The 18,352-nt window shown below is 41.2% G+C and overlaps 1 protein-coding gene across 5 annotated transcripts in view; it reads left to right on the plus strand.

Moving 5' to 3' along the window:
• The window catches only part of ARHGEF28 (Rho guanine nucleotide exchange factor 28), a 314,186-nt gene that overhangs the window by 281,929 nt on the left and 13,905 nt on the right, over positions 1 to 18,352 (plus strand). For 4 of the 5 annotated variants that reach the window (XM_034656360.1, XM_034656358.1, XM_034656359.1 and 1 more), the window contains 2 exons: positions 1,875 to 2,360; positions 3,412 to 3,712. In XM_034656360.1, coding sequence (XP_034512251.1) covers positions 1,875 to 2,360; positions 3,412 to 3,712 — 787 coding nt within the window. Of the gene's footprint in view, positions 1 to 1,874; positions 2,361 to 3,411; positions 3,713 to 4,752; positions 4,933 to 18,352 lie in introns of all 5 variants that reach the window. The other variant, XR_004624098.1, reaches the window with a different exon arrangement.

The raw sequence follows: 18,352 nt of genomic DNA on the forward strand, positions 1-18,352 counted from the left end.
TATACGCAACTAATGAAGCATCAAACTTTACATCGGAATCTGGGGATGTACTGTATGGTGATTAACACAATATAATAAAATAAAATTAAAAAAAAATAAAATAAAAAAAAAATAAAAAAAGGAGAAAAAAAAACTGAAAAAAAAAAAAAGGTGAGAGAGCAAATTGGGAATTTTCCTAAATTTCAAAAGCAAGTGTTGTTGTCTTTCCTAAATTTAAGTATCAAGTGTGTGAAAATGAATATCTAGTTTTCAGAGTCCACCTCTATGAGAGAGAAGAGACAGGTCTCCTCTCAAATATTAGGTAAACGTGAAGAACGCTCCATGGTGGCACGCACTTAGCCTGTTGTGAACTTTTCAGGGGTGTTGTCTTTTCCCATGGTAGTTTCCATATACAATCTGCTGGATTTTTGTTTGTTTTGCTATACTGATGCCCTTGAAATTTATAAGAATTAATAAATGTGCAGTCTACAGTTTGCTGTAACCAAGTCAGCAGAGTCCTGAAAGCTTATTTATGTGCTAATTATTTCATATTTAAAGGTAATGAGTACCTACTTTCAATGATAATCATTGTTCTCTTTTTAATAACTTCTAAAAGACCTTAATCAAATATGCATGTGAATTTTGGAGTTTTTTAAAGTAGGTTTCAAATTTTAAAACATGAATTTTATTTCCAAAGGCTCCAGCAAAAGCCTTTTTTAATCTTATTCCAAGACAAGTACCAATTTAAAATTTCCTTGAGTTCTTTAACCTTCAAAAGTATAAGGAACTATTGATCTAACAAAGAACTACTAGTCAAAATCCCCATGTTCCCGGCATCTGTTACATGGACAGGTTTAAAAATTCTTAGGAAAGAAAAATGTGAATTTATCCCTAAGAGAGTAATAATTTCTCATAACGAGTCAAAACACAAATACATAACCAGTATGTGGCCATTTTCAATTTGTCCCTTTTGTGCTGCTTTGTGCTTTAAATGGGAACTTAGAAAATTAAAAGCTTCCAAGGGCATTCACAGAGATTTTTTTTTCTTTTTTTTGGTTTTGTGGAATCCTTCCAAATCTTGGCAATTATTTCCTGTGATGCTGCCAAACTTTTCATAGGCAGATACCGTAACTCCAAATGTTTTTTTAATCTGGTTGGTAATGTCCTCTGGGCTTTAGAGTATCTGTGTTCCCGTAATCATTCCAGCCTCCTGTTAGCAATCTATTAAACAAATGAATTTCAGCTTAGGACTTTATGTATCACCTTCCTGCTATAATACGAAGAAATAACAGTAACAGGATAGCTTTACCACTTACCTATCCTAAATATGAAATTCACGGCTATCCTTGGGCATTATATTATAAAAAGATTATTTACCAGAAGTCTCCAAGTGGTTGACTTTTATTTTTATGTTTTCACGTATGTGATACAGCTTAAGTAATTTCTGGTTTGGGACTCAAATAAAGGATACCACCAGGTTTATATAGAATCTTAAATTCTCATGAATAATTGAGTGGAGAGGCCTCAGAGAATGAGACATAGAACAGGAATGCAGTCTTGTGAATTTATGTACTGAATTCTTATTCAAAAGACTTGCTTAAATATTACCCAACAACCAGCAACAAACCACACTTCCAAAAGAGGGGAAGACAATTGCTTTTGGGCTTTGTTGTTGTTGTTGTTCTTTTGTATATTAATTCCCAAGCCATCCTGCTAGGAAATGTGGGATAAGCCTATTTGGAATGCCAAGGTCAGTCTGCGGAGATAACTTAGAGAAAGGACAGAAATATTAAGAGGAAAGAATCGGGTTGTGCTTTTCGTGTTCAGAGGCCGTTGGAACCCAGAGCACAGACACATGGAGGCCGTGACTGTCTGCCCCTCTCCTGCTCTCACAGGCCGCCTTGACCATCCAGGATAGCCACATCCAGGTCCACAGGCTGGTTCTCCAGCAGCAGGAGAGCCTTTCCCCCGGCCCGTGCTTCCGAGGGACCCCCTTCCAGGACCAGGAGAAGTACCGCAACCTGGAGAAGCAGCGGGAAGAGCTGGCTGACATCCACAAGCTGCAGCACCGGTTCCAGCAGGAGCAGCGGCGCTGGCACCGCAGCTGTGACCAGCAGCAGCGGGAGCAGGAGGCCAAGGCCAGCCGGCTGCAGGAGCGAGAGAGGGAGTGCCGGTCACAGGAGGAGCTGCTGCTCAGGAACCGCGGGGAGCTGGACCAGCAGCTCCAGGAGTACCAGCAGAGCCTGGAGCGGCTGAGGGAGGGCCAGCGCCTGGTGGAGAGGGAAAGGGAGCGGATGCGGGTCCAGCAGAGCCTGCTGTGTGGTTGGAGACACAGTCGGCAGAGTAGCCTTCCTGCCGCTTTTTCTCCAGGAAGCACAGAGGTATGGATCTTCCGCACTTGGGGAAGTGGTGTGCAAGGCCGCTCCTCCAACACAGGCTTAGTGGTGGTGGCTCCTGGGATACTGACCAGACGTCCGTCTTTTTGCCGCTGTGTAAGAGCCCCCAAGAGTTAATATGGAGGTAGCAGAAACGGAACCTGCTGAGACCATGCATGTGCCGTTGACTTGCAGTAGGGAAATAGGGAAGCGCAAGTCCCATTGGATCGAGGGCTCGTTGGATCGAGGGCTCGTTGTACTCTGTGAGGCCCTTACTTAAGGGAAGAAACGCAGAAAGGAGTCCCACAGTGAGGCAAAGTTCGTCCTGGAGCCTTGCTCCCTGGGAGTGTGCTGCCTTTCCTGGGCTTGAAGGACCTCTGTGCTTGATCTAGTCTTCAGGGTTTCATATAGATACACCTTTGAGCAGATCAATTAGCTATTAATGTGCATCCGTCAGTACTGAATTTAGCAAGTACAGTACTATTCTGTTAACTAATAATAGTTAACGTGAGTATACTAATTAGTGGCTAGGCGGGATATGAAAATCTTTCTGAAGATTGTGTTCCATTTGTACCCCCTTTCTCGTGTTTGAGAGTTCCATTTGCCCCAGGAGTTTACTTTGCCGTGCTCTGAGCACACAGATGCTTTTTACTGATAAACCTGATGTTAAGAACGGTCTGTGTTGCATCTGATTTTCTTTTTGAATTGGCTAAATTACGTTTATTGCAGATACCTTGTGTATATATTGCAAATACCTCATGTGTATATTTTCAGCCTTTTATTTAGCAAAATGAAAATGCTGCTCTCTTTTAAAGTAGAAACACTTCGGTAGTAGAGGGCACGACTGCTAGGTTTTTTTGGTTTTTGCTTTTGCTTTGTTGTTTAAAGATAGGCTAGGCACAATGAATTTAAGTTTTGGTGCTAGCCCATTAAAAGGGGATGGGTATAAGACTCTCATTAGAAATCTTGATTGCTAAAGCTATTAGAAATAAACACTATAAAACTTGCACAAATTGCTGGAGAAATTATTGTATTTTTTCTGTATTTTCTTACACAGGTAATGGAACTTAATCGATCTGAGAGTTTGTGTCATGAAAATTCATTCTTCGTTAATGAAACTTTAGTACAAATGTCCCTTAACACGTACAACAAATCGACTCTATCAGGTGTCCATCAGGATGCCACTTATCCCCAGAATATAGCTAATTCTGATATGGTAAGGACTAGTGAAAATCAAGTAGACCTCCAGTTGGACGTTTCTCAGCCCTTGGATGTCAACCATGAACTGTGGACAGCCGCTGGGTCCTGTCATCAGATACCCCCTCTCCACCCAAGCAGCAAGGATTCTTGTAAAAATGGTAATTAACACTTTAAACATCATCTGTATACTTCCAACAAGAAGCTGTTTCTCTGAATGGTTGGCTCTTCTTCAGAGCAAATCAAAGTGATTCCTAGAAGGGGAATAAATTGGTTCTGGTGAGCTGGAGTTTGTGGCATAAACTTCTCTTTGGTGACGTCTGGGGCCATCTTCTAGAAAAGTTGGAACATGGTTAGAGGGCTATGCAGATGCCACCAAGGTGTAAGAACCAGACAGGGTTTTCAGATCTGTGGCCTAAATGATAAATACCAAGTTGCTTCGCTTGTAAGGGAAAGTTATTCCTCATTTTAGACTCTACCACATTCCGATACGCATACTTATTGGCTCTCAGACAGAAAAGATAGAGACAGGGTTTGTGCTAGGACTTTATTGTCTATCAGGGCAATTTCCTTTAATGTTAGTGCAATCTCTCCTGCTATTAAACACCCCAAAATGAAACTGTTAACATCATTTGTCATTGTTAAAAAAAGAAAAAGGTGTTGTATCTCCGTAAGTACCTCATAATTACACAATTTGCTAATCCCATTAAAGCATTTGCCAAATATAAATGAGAGGCAGCTTGAGTTACCAACGCCACATGAATCCAAGTGATTTAAATCTATGTCTATTATACATTGTTTTCTGTGGGATATGAAGTAGGGAATGAGAAGAACTTGAAACCTCTCTGCCGAAAAACAGATGGCATGCAACAGAATAAACAAGTGGCTGGCCACATGGATGAGAAATAAATCACTGACAGCACCATCTTTCAGAAACATAAAACAAGCAATAGTACAGAGATCTTCAGAGCTTGACACAGATTTGTTGTCATGCTTCACATATATTCTTAGTGTGTCTCTGGGATGATTTTTCAGCAACAGAAAGTTTTGAAGGTACTCCGCTTCTCCGAATCAGAGAGTGATAATTCTGACACTGCCTGAGCATGGGTATATATTATTAATCTAAAAGACGGGAATTCTTCGCAGTGAATAATTCTTTGCATTACATAGTCACTGCTATAACGTTCTTATTTCTTGTCAGCATCTGGGAGAGAACGAAATCACTCCTCCAAGCATCATTTCAAGTATTCCTTAAATAAAAAAAATAAAATGGAATGGTTCATCAGGATTTTTTAAATCGGCAGAACTTAGAGAACGTAACCCCTTTGTTACCTTGCACCTTCAGTACTGTGGGGACCACATCGCAGAAGGCGTTTTCTAGGTAAATGTTGCTTTGCTGTGTTGCTTCCTTCAGTTGCTATTTACGGTGTTTTTTTACGTGTTCGTCAGGGTGGTTTTGCATCCTGGCTTGGGCAGAATTCAAAAACTCAGTTTGAGTTAAACCACATTCAGCTTTTGTTTAACAGAAGCGTCTCTCTCTTTTTGTATGTCTCCCATCTTCTTCTGTTGACTGTGCTTCGGAGTACGAAGCTTTCAAACATTGGCAGCACACTTGCAGGAGACAGAAAACGTACTAAGGAAATAAACAGTGACTCTGTCCAAAACCAGTCTGGCCACATGTAAGGAATTAGAGATAGACAAGGGAAATGCTGAGAAAATGTACTTATCCTTCAGCTCTTGTACGTCCAGTGGAGGCCAAGGACACCGAGGACATTGGCAGAAGAGAGGAAAATCAACTTTGGCCTGAATCTCTCAGGAGCATCCTGGGGTGTGTGAGTAGGGATTAGATCAGAACACAGGGTGTGCTGTTAAGCACTGGTCAGAAAATGCTTTCTGTTTGTTTACTTGAAACAGGATAAGCCGGTTCCAGAGGAGAGAATAGAAGGAGATTAGGAGGTGAAAGAGGGCATGAAAATTGGGTCTCCGTTCTTGGGAGGGTTGTCAGATCCAGGTAAAAGTGTTCGGACTGCTCCGGTGCTTTCACAATTTTTAAAATTGAAAGTGGCACAAAATCAGCTGCTGAGGTAGTCTCCGCCAGACTTCACCTGGTCCCCCACGCGTGCTGGTGGGGGAGGGGAGGCGGCCCTGGCGGTCCAGGTGCTGGGATTCAGGACAGTGCGGCGTCCTCGCTCCCTGTCACATTTCCCCGCTGCGTCTGTCTTGGGGTTAGCAGTCGCTCAGCAGCCACTCCTGTGGCTCGCGGTATTCTCACTCAACAAAATTTGCCTCTGACGTTCTTGGCTGGTGTTTTTGGGAGATGTGCACTTAGCCATGTTGGGTGACGGCTGTGCTGAAGATTTTGTCTGCAAGCCCCAAGGTCAGCTGTGTGAAGACAGCTCCTTAGAGAATGGTTCGTCCTTTTGTCCTGCTGGGTGCTGTGGGCATAGCATCAGTGGACGTGTGAACGTCTAGAACGGTACACCTGATGGAAAAAAATTGCGTGTCAGTTCGATTCTTGAATGTGTTTACATGTCACGGAGGGTAGAGGTTTCATTGGTTTGGTCGGTCCCACGTCACCAGCCGTTTGATTGTGCTCCAGCTGTAACTGGACTTTGCTCTGTCACCGCCGACAGTTACGCACCGAGGAATTTCAAGCTCCGTGCTTCAGTTCTCCAGGGGGGAACGCGTTCAGTACGACATTCCACGGGGGCAGCTCTGTTCTTCTCTCCATCAGAGCAGGGAAACTAAGGTTTGGAGAGGTTCAGTGACTCGTCCAAGGTCCCACAGCAAGTCACTGGTAGAGCCACAGATGGACCCTGGGGGGACTGCCTCCGGAGCCCTCGCTCTTCACCAGGACACTGCACGTGGTTGATTTCTAGAAAGCTGTTTTGAACTGTACTTTTTGTAGAAGTTGGAGTAGAAGGGGAATAAATGTTGTTGTGATGCCCAGCAGGATGTTCACAGTTAAGGGCCAGTTGTGGTGGTGGTGGTTATGGTTTTCCTCCCCTTCCTCCCTTTCTTTAGTATTACATTTGGCAGATATTTCTAAATATTTGGGACTGTGGTGGCCATTGTTTGCATGGATTCTGAGTATCTTCAGATATCCTCAATACCCTTTAGCTTCACTTTTTTCCCGTATGGCACATTTTCTTAAATAGGGTTTGTTTCTCTAATGTCCCCTAAGAATCACCCCATGTTACTTGTAAATATTATTAAGGTAGCACTTTAAAGAACTCTACTCTCCACTTTTGGAAGTTGTTTCATGACCACACATCTTGGGTATTGGAGCATTAAATCCAAATTGGTGTTTGATTTTATTTTTAGTGGAAGAGGGGGTTGTTTTAAGGACTTAATCTGTACTCCTCTGAGGGACCGGCTACAAGAAAGCTACAAGACTACAGAAAATTTGACTTTATTTAAACAATATAGTCCCTGTAGGACAGTTGCTATGTAACTGGACCCATGAAATGCTCAGATTTATTACTATTCTTAAAGGCAAAACGAATACTTTATTTTCGTGAATTTTCCCCCCTCTTAGCTTTATGGTATGGAAATTAGTCTGAAATCTTCTTAGTCTCCCTTTTCAGTTATATTTTTATCTGTACCTCAGTATTTGAAGGTTGCCTAAAAGGTTCCTCTTCAGTGTAGTTAAAGTGTTATGGTTTTGCCATGCATATGATAAAATTTAAATCAAGTGCCAAATTTTATGTGTTAGTCATGTAGCTATTGGCAGAAGAATAATTTTATTAAATTTGGATTCCAAAAGAGTGTTGAGTGTGTTTCCCTTTAGTACATATTAGGATTTGTTGCCCATCAAAATATTGTCAAAATTCAGAGCATTGTATTCAGAATATTTTATCTTGGCAATGTTTTTTTGAAAAAATACAGACAGCTGTGTTAAACTTTCATTGACATGTTTTTTACGTATGGAAAGAAAATAGAAAATTTCCAAATAAAAACCCATGCTATAGTCAGTATTTAAGTAACAGTTTTAAGGAAGGGACTGTATGATAATTTCTAATATTTTTTAAATATTCCATAATTCAGAAATGGGCACCTTAATTGTGTAATCTGTGTGGAAAGAAGCCTTTCTAAGGACCTTCAGGAAATTTCTCACCAAAGTCAAACTGGCATTGGATACCATAAACTTCAAGGACAGAAGTGTATTTGGAAAGAGGGATCTATTAGTTTCCTGAGGCTGCCATAATAAAGGACCACAGACTGGGAGGCTTGAACAACAGAAATGCATTTCTTCACAGTTCTAGAAGCTGCAAGTCTGAGATCAAGGTGTTGGCAGGGTTGGTTTTGCTGAGGGCCTCTCTCCCTGGTTTGTGGATGATTGTCTTCTCCCTGGGTCTTCGCACTGGCTCCCTCCCCTAACCCCCTCCCAACGTCCTCCTCTTACAAGGACAGTATTTGTATTGGTTTAGGGTCCACCCTAATGACCGCACGTAATTACCTCTTTGAAGGCTCTATCTCCAAATACATTTTGAGGTAATGGGGGTTAGGAGTTGAATATATTAATTTGGCAGGGGAAAAAGTTTAGCCCTTAACACAGGATAAAATTATTATTTTTCTCTTTGCAATATTTTTAGGTATCATGAAAGCTTTAAATTGTTTTTAATGTACCAAAGTTGAACTGTAATATAACTATATTGTGAGTCTTTTTTACTTGGTTAGGGAAGTGAGTTAAACTTGTAAAATGGTGATAAATAATCTATATCTACTTATTGATATGTTATCAATCCTGTATGTCAACACACAGAGAGTGGGCCAGAAAATATCGAGTCTGTAGATTCATTAGGCCATATTTCCAAACCTAGGCTCTAAGGAAGGAGCTTTGGAAAGTTTGGGCTCTCTCTGAATGGGAGGGATATTAGATGCCTTTATTTTGAGTTAAGTGAACTAAAAACTGAAGGGTTGAGAACATTGGTTATGACATCACCTTTTTGTCCAGATCTATCTATTGGGAAGTTACTGGGCAACTCTTTTTCTTAGGAATTTTGACTATCACTTTGGGAACACTTTTAAGGAAATCATAGTATTACTTGCTCTCAGTAATCCGCGTCATGGCAAGACTATAAAGAATTGGACTCAGAGGCTTAATTTTAATCTTTCTCACTGACAAGTGTAGATGATTGACTTTCGCCTTTTGCAGATTTTGTACCAGGAAAGGGAAACATGCCATTTGCTTGTAGGGCCTGGTGAGCCCCCGGTGCTGACTGCCAACTTCCTGATTGCATAGTTCTCGGGGGGCAGGTTGGCTGTGCGAGCCAACTGGGCCAGGGCCATCCCGCCTTAGCACGTAGAGCCCAGTACACAGCAGGAGAGTAAAACCAGCAGGTGGGTGGACTCAGAGGCAGCCAGCCAGCCATGTGGCTGCCTGTTCTTTCCCACCCTGGGCTCCAATTTGGTTTCAACAAGCTGCTGAAGTGAGAGTCCATTTGGTATGAATGATTCCAGAGGTTAGGCCTGGCCTTGGGTCATCCTTTGCTTAAAACAAGAAAAAAATATATATATTCATGTAAATATATATGTAAATATAAATATACACATATATGTGGTCTATGGAGTACACATTTGACCTCTCTAGTGTAGTGTGGCTTTATTTGTAAAGTGATTAAAGGTTAGGTTTGGAAGGGAAGTTCGTAACCGTTTATGTACCAAACATACCTAAAGGATAAGGCATGTACCTGTCAGTCGCATTGACTCAGTAGACAACGATCCAAAACTGGGAAAGGAAGCATCTTCCATTCCACAGATCAGACTCTGGGACTCCTTTCTCACCCCTATGTCCATCCTGCAGTGGAAGTTCCATTTTGAAGGACTTGCTTGAAATGTGAAGTATTCAGCTGAGGACTGTTAATTTATGTCTGCCTAAGAAGAATATGGCCATCTGGCTCAGTGGGTGGAAAACTTTTTCTTATAGGACCACATGGTGAATGTTTTCATCTTTCTGGGCTATCAGGTCTTGGTCGCATATGGTCAGCTCTGCCATTGTACCTCAAAAGCAGCCATAGATAATGTGTAAAGATACACGTAGATAATGTGTAAAGAATGAGATTGGCTGTGTTACAGTAAAAGTTTATTTATAAAAACAAGTGGGTTTTTTTGTTTGTTTTAATCCACTTAAATTGAGAAAGTTATATTCCTCCTGCTTTGGACGTTTTATCCCAATTCACTTTTGGTTGAATTAATAATGAAATAGTATATGGTACTTCATGCCATTTAAAAACACATTTGAATTCTTGGTCTCGTTTGTTCTTTACAGCAGTCCTGTTCTTTACTGTCATTGAGTTTTTTAAATAAGGCAACTTTTCTCTTTTACTTTTTGTTTAGTCTCTGCAAAAAGATGAATTTAGAAAAATAACTTTGAATGGGTGGCGTTTTTAAGGCCAGTGGCTTAACACTTGGAGGGACCCTCCCGCACCCCAGACTCCAGATTCAAACTCCTGTGATTGTGTCATGGAGGGCTACCATCTAACCGTGAGGCTGAAGAGAAGTAAGGTGTTTCTGGAAAAATGCAATGAAAGTATGAACTCCTCTTACCAGAGGTTCTCATTTAGTAGGACATGGCGTATCTAACATTCTCCTGAGGTGATTCCAAAGCAGCCAGTCTGTCCTCTGTCCCTGCACTGCCAACCTGGAGTGCTGGGCTTGATGTTTGAGAACCTCAGTTCAAACACTAACTCTGGCTCCCAAGGCGGCATGATTTCTCAGCCTTAATTCCCCAACTGTACAATTTGGAAGGAAGTGTTAACAGAACTAAAGGGGAAAAAAATGCCTGGCATGTCCTGGGATCGAGGGAATATCTGCTTCTTTCCTACCTTCTGGAAGTAATTAATTCTGATTGTGATTCAGGGGGTGGTGTACTGTTAAAGATGTGTCTCCTAAATGTCACTAAAGTCAGTAAGATTTAGATTTAGAAAAAAAACAAAAACAAAAAAAACTAAATTGGGGAATTTTTTTTAACTCAGAACGGAAATCTCTTCTAATATAAAGCAGAACTACCCTTTCTGTATTGGTCTGAGAGGGGTGTTGGCTGTGTCGCCACAGCTGTCCTGGGAGGCAGCCTCAACACACAGCATTTAGCTTCCCTTTTTTCCTCTCTGTAGAGGAATACTTTATATCAGTCAACTATGTTTCTAGAACCAAATGTAAGAAATATTCTGGTAACAAGACTGAACATCTCAGTTTGGCATATAGAGCGTCCATACCTATAGAACTTCCAACCCTTAGTGGTTACATTATGTAAATGGTTGCATTATGTCAATATACCCCCAGGAAATCTTGTAATTGTACTGAGTTTCCTGAGTAGGTTTTTCAACTAGAAAGAAAATGTTGAGAATGGCCAACAGTATTTTGGTTTGAACCATTTCTTACTGTAAAATTTAAAAAAATTGTGCTCTGGTTTATGACCTCAATCTCCTTTTGAATTTGGTTACTCTGAATCAATTTGTTCTTATTAGTCCTGGATAGACTGATAAAAATCAAGGGTCAGAATTGCCAGGAAGTACCTCTTATTAGCACTTACCATAATTTGAATTAATTACCTGTGTAATAACTTATGTAATGTCTGTCTGCCCCGTATAGACGAGGCTTCACAGGGATGGGGAGCTACATGCGTCTCCTTTGTTAATTGCTCTCTCAGAAGCACCAAGCACACTGTTTGGCGTAAAATGAACATTTGATAAATATTTATGACGTGAATGAAGGAGTCAAGGTCCATACTCTTTAGCAGAAATGACAACACCTGTGAAATTGGGCCACACAGCTTGACTTGACTGAGGCATGGGAAGAGGTTGAGAAAAGACAGAGTCACATGGGGTGTGATGGTGGTTAACGCAGGCAGGCTGGAGGAGGCTAGCTCACTGGATCCACTGAGTTTTAAAACCTGTAAGATGGGCGTATGTTAAATGGCATTCTAAAAATGTCAGAGTGACTATAAGATTGTTTGCCTTTAATACCTAACTGGATTCTAGGCAGCAAGCTTTAACAGTTACCAACTTTTCTTCCTTATTAATGTTGAAATAAATTTGTTTACTGATATATAGTCCTATTTAGCAGATTGGTATAGGTGCTCTTTGTACAACTCTAGAGAACATCTCTGTGTGATTTATTTTTCCATTTAGAACAATATGTATAGCCCCATATAGCCTTGTATGGCAAATGAACACTTAAAAAAAATGTGTTCTTCATAAAATGCTTTAATTTATTCTAAACAAGTAAAAGTGAACCCATTGCTATTATTTTAGGAGGATGGCACATGAACAACTTAGCATTTAACTATTTTATCAATAACTTAGTCAACCTATCTGTTCACTGGGGTATTTCTTTAACCATATAGTAGCTCAAATACCGGTAAATTCAACATGGGCAATTAGCTCAACATCAATGAAATAATTTCTTAAACCCTTTTTCTTTTGCTAAATCCTATTTAACAGTCTAGTGTATTTCCCCAGGCAAAACAAACACTATTTGTGTAGGTAAATATACTCCTAGAATGTGAACCAGTTTCCCTGGCATGACTTTCTAACTTGTCAGACTTAAAATACTGCCTGTAAGATCACATATCAATGATAGCAATCTTAAAATTAAGTGTGGTGGCACCTTAAGAAATATATCCCTTTGCTTTACTCCACACTAACTGGAAGGCACCTATATATTCTTAGCTGGTCAGTTCCCAGACACAGCTGGCTGAGGGGGAGAAGTCTTGTCCTGTTGCTTTGCACAGATTAGAGCCAGATAATAAAAAAACCTGGGCCCAAGTTTTGATCTGGGAGATGTTAATTTGCCATGATAAATCATGGTTGAGTTTCCTTGGTTAAGGGGCCAGGGTCTCCATTCTTTTTCTGGATGACATGTTAATTCAATTTAATTGGAAACATTAATGCTTAGTTTGAAGATTTACCTAAGGAAAAATGTAATCTTACAAAGTTTCCAGTTATTCAGGATAGGACTCTGGCCCTTCACAGAACAATTTCACAGTAAGGCTGTGCAAAATTTAATTATTTTCATGATGACTCTTTTCCATAGCTCTCTTTGTGCAAATTTCGTTACACTACAGCTTTTTCTTCCTAAAACATAACATGCTGGATGTTTGGATTAAATATAGAATATTTGGATCATCGGCCAAAAATATAGGACACTCTGCTTCTCTGATGAATCAAGGCCATTTTGTAAGGAATGGTGCTGTAAGGCTTTGGAAGTAACCGAGTTTTAATTTTATTTAATGACCTGCTTCCTACCAGTGATCTTGGCACCCTCTGCAGTGATTTGCAATCAATTAATCATATAGAATGTTGTAACACTGCAATAAGGGCATTGCACTCTGAGAGTGTCATAAATCCACCAGCAACAGAAAATTAGAAATTGGATGCTCAACGACCTCTTCGTGAAAAACCCCAAATGGGGAGGTGATTTTAACGTTCTGTTTTCTAACATGTCCCTGGAAGCCTCGGTACTTTCTTGTAGCTTGTGAGTTCTCTAGTTCCCATTTCTCAAAGATGCTTTGGCCCTTCAGTGGGCTGTCAGTATAGGAGTCTGTGTTTGTCTCATTCAATTTAGACACTAGTCATTTAAATGAGGGAATTCTTGATCTGAATTACTGAAGGAGGCTGTGGTTTCGTTTTTTTATCCTGAATTCAAGGCAATAATGCTCAACTGCAGTAGGCCGTATTTTTGAAGTCTTTGTAGGAATGATTCAGAAAGAAAGCATACTTCCATCCTGGGAATATACTGACATTTGCTAGAGGCAGATGGCAGAAGATGGGATGGTGTGATATTACAAGTCAGAGAATTCACATACTTGATTCTGCCAGAAGCTTCTGGAATCTGTATGTTAGGATCTTAAGCTTATATTCTTGTCATTTCAGATATGCCCTTACAGTTAACTGTTCAGCTCTGCTGGGTTTTTTTCTTATTCTTATTTTAGCATAGTAAATATGGAACTATTAAACATTCTTAAAATTATGTAAGCCTTAACCCTTGGATGTTGTGTATATTATGTTGTCTTTACTTGCTTCCATATGGTTATGTTTTGGGGATGTTCTTATAACAAGAATGTGGAAGCTTAATGTATATACCAGCTGATTAAAAGTGAACCCTCTTTTAAGAAACTGAAGCTTTCAGAGCTGTATTACTTCCCATGAGTAGGTTAAACTTCTGACTCCTGACAAATTTACTCCTCCCAACGCTGTACTATTTTTGATTATTTGTTAAATTACCCAGATGGGCATGACAGAGTATACACAGGTAGAGCTCATCCTGTATTTTAGATGCTCGACACTTCTGTTCGGCATGAGTTCTAAAATACGCTCGCAGAGTTTTGCATATGCAAACTCCTCTTCATTGGCACATAGATCAGATGGAGAAAATGTAAGAAGCATTTTGGCCAAAATGTGATGGTCTGTTAGTCGACATGTAGTCATGAGGCCATAGTTTGCATTCGGGCTCCAGTGTGAAAAAGTACAGTTGCGCACTGATGTCTCTCTGGGGACCACAGACTGGAATCACATCCCCCTGGAAGGGAGAAGGCAGCAGTACTGAACGGGGTTGGGGGAGTGGCTGTTAGCTTTCTTTTACCGTGTTCAACCGAACTGTCTTTCCACAATAAAAAAAATTTTTTTAGTTATTTAGTGCTGATCAAGTAGCCGGAGGGTAAAGCATTGTGAAAGATCAGATACTAAATTCATCTTTTGTGAGCCTTCTGTGCTCTGAGATGCCTTAATGAACTTGGGGGAGAAAGCCCGAAATTGAACTGGGTCAGCCTGAGAGCAAAGGAAGTATTGGGAAAAATCTCATTAAAATTATCCCACTCCAAGAAGTCTTCGTTCCTCCTGGTAAGAGTATGGAAGGATTTTTGCAAATGGTGCCGCTAGTAAGTTAAAATACTAATCAGATAAGAGATACAGATATATTGATAAGTAGATGTTGCAGATATGTTGGTCAGATTCAATCTCTTGCCTACTGTTAAGATAGATTCACACCCACCCACCCACATAGGGACACAATTAAATTCTTATTCTTATAAAATCAAGGGGGGCTTAAAGGTAAAATACTTGTTTTCTTAAAGTACTTTTACAAGTTTATAATACTTCCAGTGATGGTTATTGATGATGATTTTTATTTTTTTTAGAGATGATTATTTTCAGGGTTTGTTTTTGTTTTTTAAATACAGAGTCCATTGGCCAGCTTTGAGAATCTGTGGTTCAGGAAAATGTCCGAAAATGTGTTTCCTGAAGGGCTTGACTCAATGACTGAATCAGTCCTGACCCAGAAAAGCCACGAGGGTTGAAACCTGCTTGGCAATACATTTTTGGCCAGAGTGACCAAAACCAGATATGTTCCTGAGAAGTAGGTGATAGGGTATTCTCCTGATTCAAAAGTGAGAAGATAAAGGATCCACCTTTGGGAAGTGTGGGTGGCTCAGTTGGTTAAGGGTCTGCCTTTGGCTCAGGTCATGATCCCAGGGTCCTGGGATCAAGTCCCACATCGGGCTCTTTGTTCTGCGGGGAGCCTGCTTCTCCCTCTGCCTGTCGCTCCCCCTCCTTGTGCACGGTCTCTCTCTCTCCCTCTGACAAATAAATAAATAAAATCTTAAAATAAATAAAGGATCCACCTTCTCTCACCTCCTAAACCAAGTTTCAGCAAACAAAGACTAAAACTATATTTTCCAATGTAATGAACTTGACCTGAATTTATCAGCCTTTCATTTTTAAGTGAGGGATTTGAATGCATGAATACACAAATGAGTGAATGCACAGAGGAATGCACTGGGTTAATGTACAATGGAGATGGCTGACTGGCATGGTGGTTAAGATAGAAGGGTTGAGGGGCGCCTGGGTGGCACAGCGGTTAAGCGTCTGCCTTCGGCTCAGGGCGTAATCCCAGCCTTATGGGATCGAGCCCCACATCAGGCTCCTCCTCTATGAGCCTGCTTCTTCCTCTCCCACTCCCCCTGCTTGTGTTCCCTCTCTCGCTGGCTGTCTCTATCTCTGTCAAATAAATAAATAAACATTTAAAAAAAAAAAAAAAAAAGATAGAAGGGTTGGAAGTTATGCCTCGGTTCATATTCCAGCTCTGTCATTTATTACCTATGAAATTTTAAGCATGCATTTAAGATCACTTGGTGTGTTTACTTCCTTGTATATAAAATTGGACTTCTGATAATATCTGCTTTGGAGGTGGTAAGAGGATTACATTACAGCATAAAATAGTTGGAACTTCAGAGGTATTCCGGAGACAGTTACCACTTGTTACTATACCTTTTGTTAAGAAAGCTATAAATCATGAGGAAGTGCATTTGAGGACTTGAGCCGCTGGACCGCTTCCAGGCGGTGGCTCTGGTGGCCTGAAAGACTGACATCTCATTTGGGTTTTGCCTAAGAAGGCCCACCTCAAAACATGTTCCACAACTCAACTGGCTGTCACTAGGTGTTATGTGATGGACAGGTCTCATAATAACAATATTGGGAAATGCTGGTTTTGCAATTACCCAGCTTTTTCAAAAACTCCTGTTGTGCTCATGTGGATCCAAAAGTGGTGTTTCCCCAATCTTTGTATTTAACCACAGCATCCTCCTGTCCAGCCCAGCATCTGGCAGGGCTACTGTTCCTTTAAACATAGTGGAGCAAACACTGATGAAAGTGGATGTTGAAATAAATTCGTTGCCTGTTGCACACTCTTCCAATACATTTTTTCTCCCTTGGGCATGGTTGAAATCCAAGTGACATATCCCGACATGATACACCATATCGGTTGTCTTTTGAAAAGTAAATCCAACATGAATTTAAGATAGAGCTTTGTTTAGCCCCCAGGTCAGCACTTGGGCCTGTGGATAAGGGTTTGTGTCCAGTCTTCTTAGAGATTTTCCGGGTTCACTTCTTTGGGCCTTTTTAAAGGTGCCACATGCTGGGGGAAGGGGGGTGGTCCTCCCTGAAGAACAGGAGGTTATGTGTTTGGGCCTGGAGGCCAGGTCTGACCTTTAACCTCTTAGCTGCCTCTCCTCCTCCTCCATCCTTTCTCACTAGTGGTCCAGCTGTCGGAGGTTCTCCCTGTGACATGAGGCCAGACTCCGCCTCCCCTTTTGTACATCTAGTTCTTCTGTCAGGACTAGCTTCTCTCCTACCCTTTTCTTCCCTCCTGGTTAACTCTTACTCATCTTTCAAGACTGAGCTCCAGGGTCACTTACTTCTAGACCCTCTTTGTCTGGGTTAGGAATCTCTCTTATGTAATCCTGTGTCCAGTACACCCTTTTGTTCCTTTCTACAATATTTTGCATTTCTTTTCCCTTTAGACTCTTGGGTGCTTGATGTAGTTTGTTTTGAGTTATAATTCACAATACAGTGAAATGCTCACATATTATTAACTCTCTTCAATCTGGTGAAAAGAATATCAAGGCACAGAATATTTCCATCACTCCAGAAAGCTCTCTTCTAATCCTTTCCACCCAACCCCTACCCTCAGAAGCAACTACTCTGCTTCCATCATCATAGGTTAATTTGCTTATTCTAGAATGGAATGGAATGGACTTAGACACTATGTACGTTCTCTGTTCAGCTTTTTTCACTCAGCATGTTTTTGAGATGCATCCATGGCATTGCATGAATCTGTAGTTGGTCCCCTTTTACTACCAAGTAATCTTGCATTGATGAATTTACCAGTTACCCATTCTTCTGTTGATGGACACCTGACTCATTTCTCATTTTTGGCTACTGTGAATAAAGTTGCTGTGAACATTCCTTTACAAGGTTTCTTTTTTTTGTGAATTATGTTTTCATTCCACTTGTATAAATACCTAGGAGAATTGTTTCTAGAATAGGTACCTGTTTAACTTTTAAGAAACTGCAAGTTTTCACAGTGGCTGTATGTAATATAGACTTCCTGGGTGCTGAGTCAAGGTCTTGTTCAACTTGGTTTCCCTCATGGCCAGCCCAGTGCAGAGCCCACACGAAGCACTGAGTGCTTGCTTAGTGAAGAACAAATGGATAAGAAGCTCAAGCAAGTTTTCATTCTTTTTTTTTTTTTTTAACATTTATGTGTGTGTGTGTGAGAGAGAGAGAGAGAGCGCGAGCGGGGAGGTTCAGAGGCAGAGGGAGAGGGAGAAGCACACTTCCCACTGAGCAGGGAGCCCAATGAGAGGCTCGATCCCAGAACCCTGAGATCATAACCTGAGCTGGTGGCAGACGCTGAACTGACTGAGCCACCCAGGTGCCCCTCAAACCAGTTTTCATTCTGACACCGTTTCTACTAAATGACAAAAAATGAATGTCCATCCAAGAAATGGAAATTTGATTGACTTAAATGTGGTTTCAGTCCGGGTAGGCCCACATAGGGGAACACAGTGTCATTGCAGGGGGCAGGATGTATAGGTAAAGCCAAGTACGTAGATTGATGGGCGACCATATGAGGGTCCAGATCACCGTAGCTGCCACGCTCAAATAAGAACTGCTAACACTTTTTGCAAGACCCTCCATAGGCTACTCTTCAGCACATCCCCCTGCCTGGATTCACCTGCACAAACTCGGAGTTCAGGCAAACTCGACAACTGTCCTTTATTATAGCATCTAGCGTTTTCTCCCTTTCGCAATAGTTGCAAATTCCACCTGGAATACCTCCACTCGAGGCCATCTCTCTCTGTTGACATCCTGGTCAGTCTTCAAGGCTCAGTGAAGATACATCCTCTCTGAAGTTGTCCTGGCGGCCCAACCTGGAATCTCCCTCTCTGGAGGGTCCGCGAAGTGGTGTTCAGCTGTGGACCGTATTCGTCAGCCGCTGAGGAGGATGTCTTGCCTTCATTA

Source organism: Ailuropoda melanoleuca, chromosome 3 (genome assembly GCF_002007445.2).
Source record: "Ailuropoda melanoleuca isolate Jingjing chromosome 3, ASM200744v2, whole genome shotgun sequence".
Classification (NCBI taxonomy): Eukaryota; Metazoa; Chordata; class Mammalia; order Carnivora; family Ursidae; genus Ailuropoda; species Ailuropoda melanoleuca.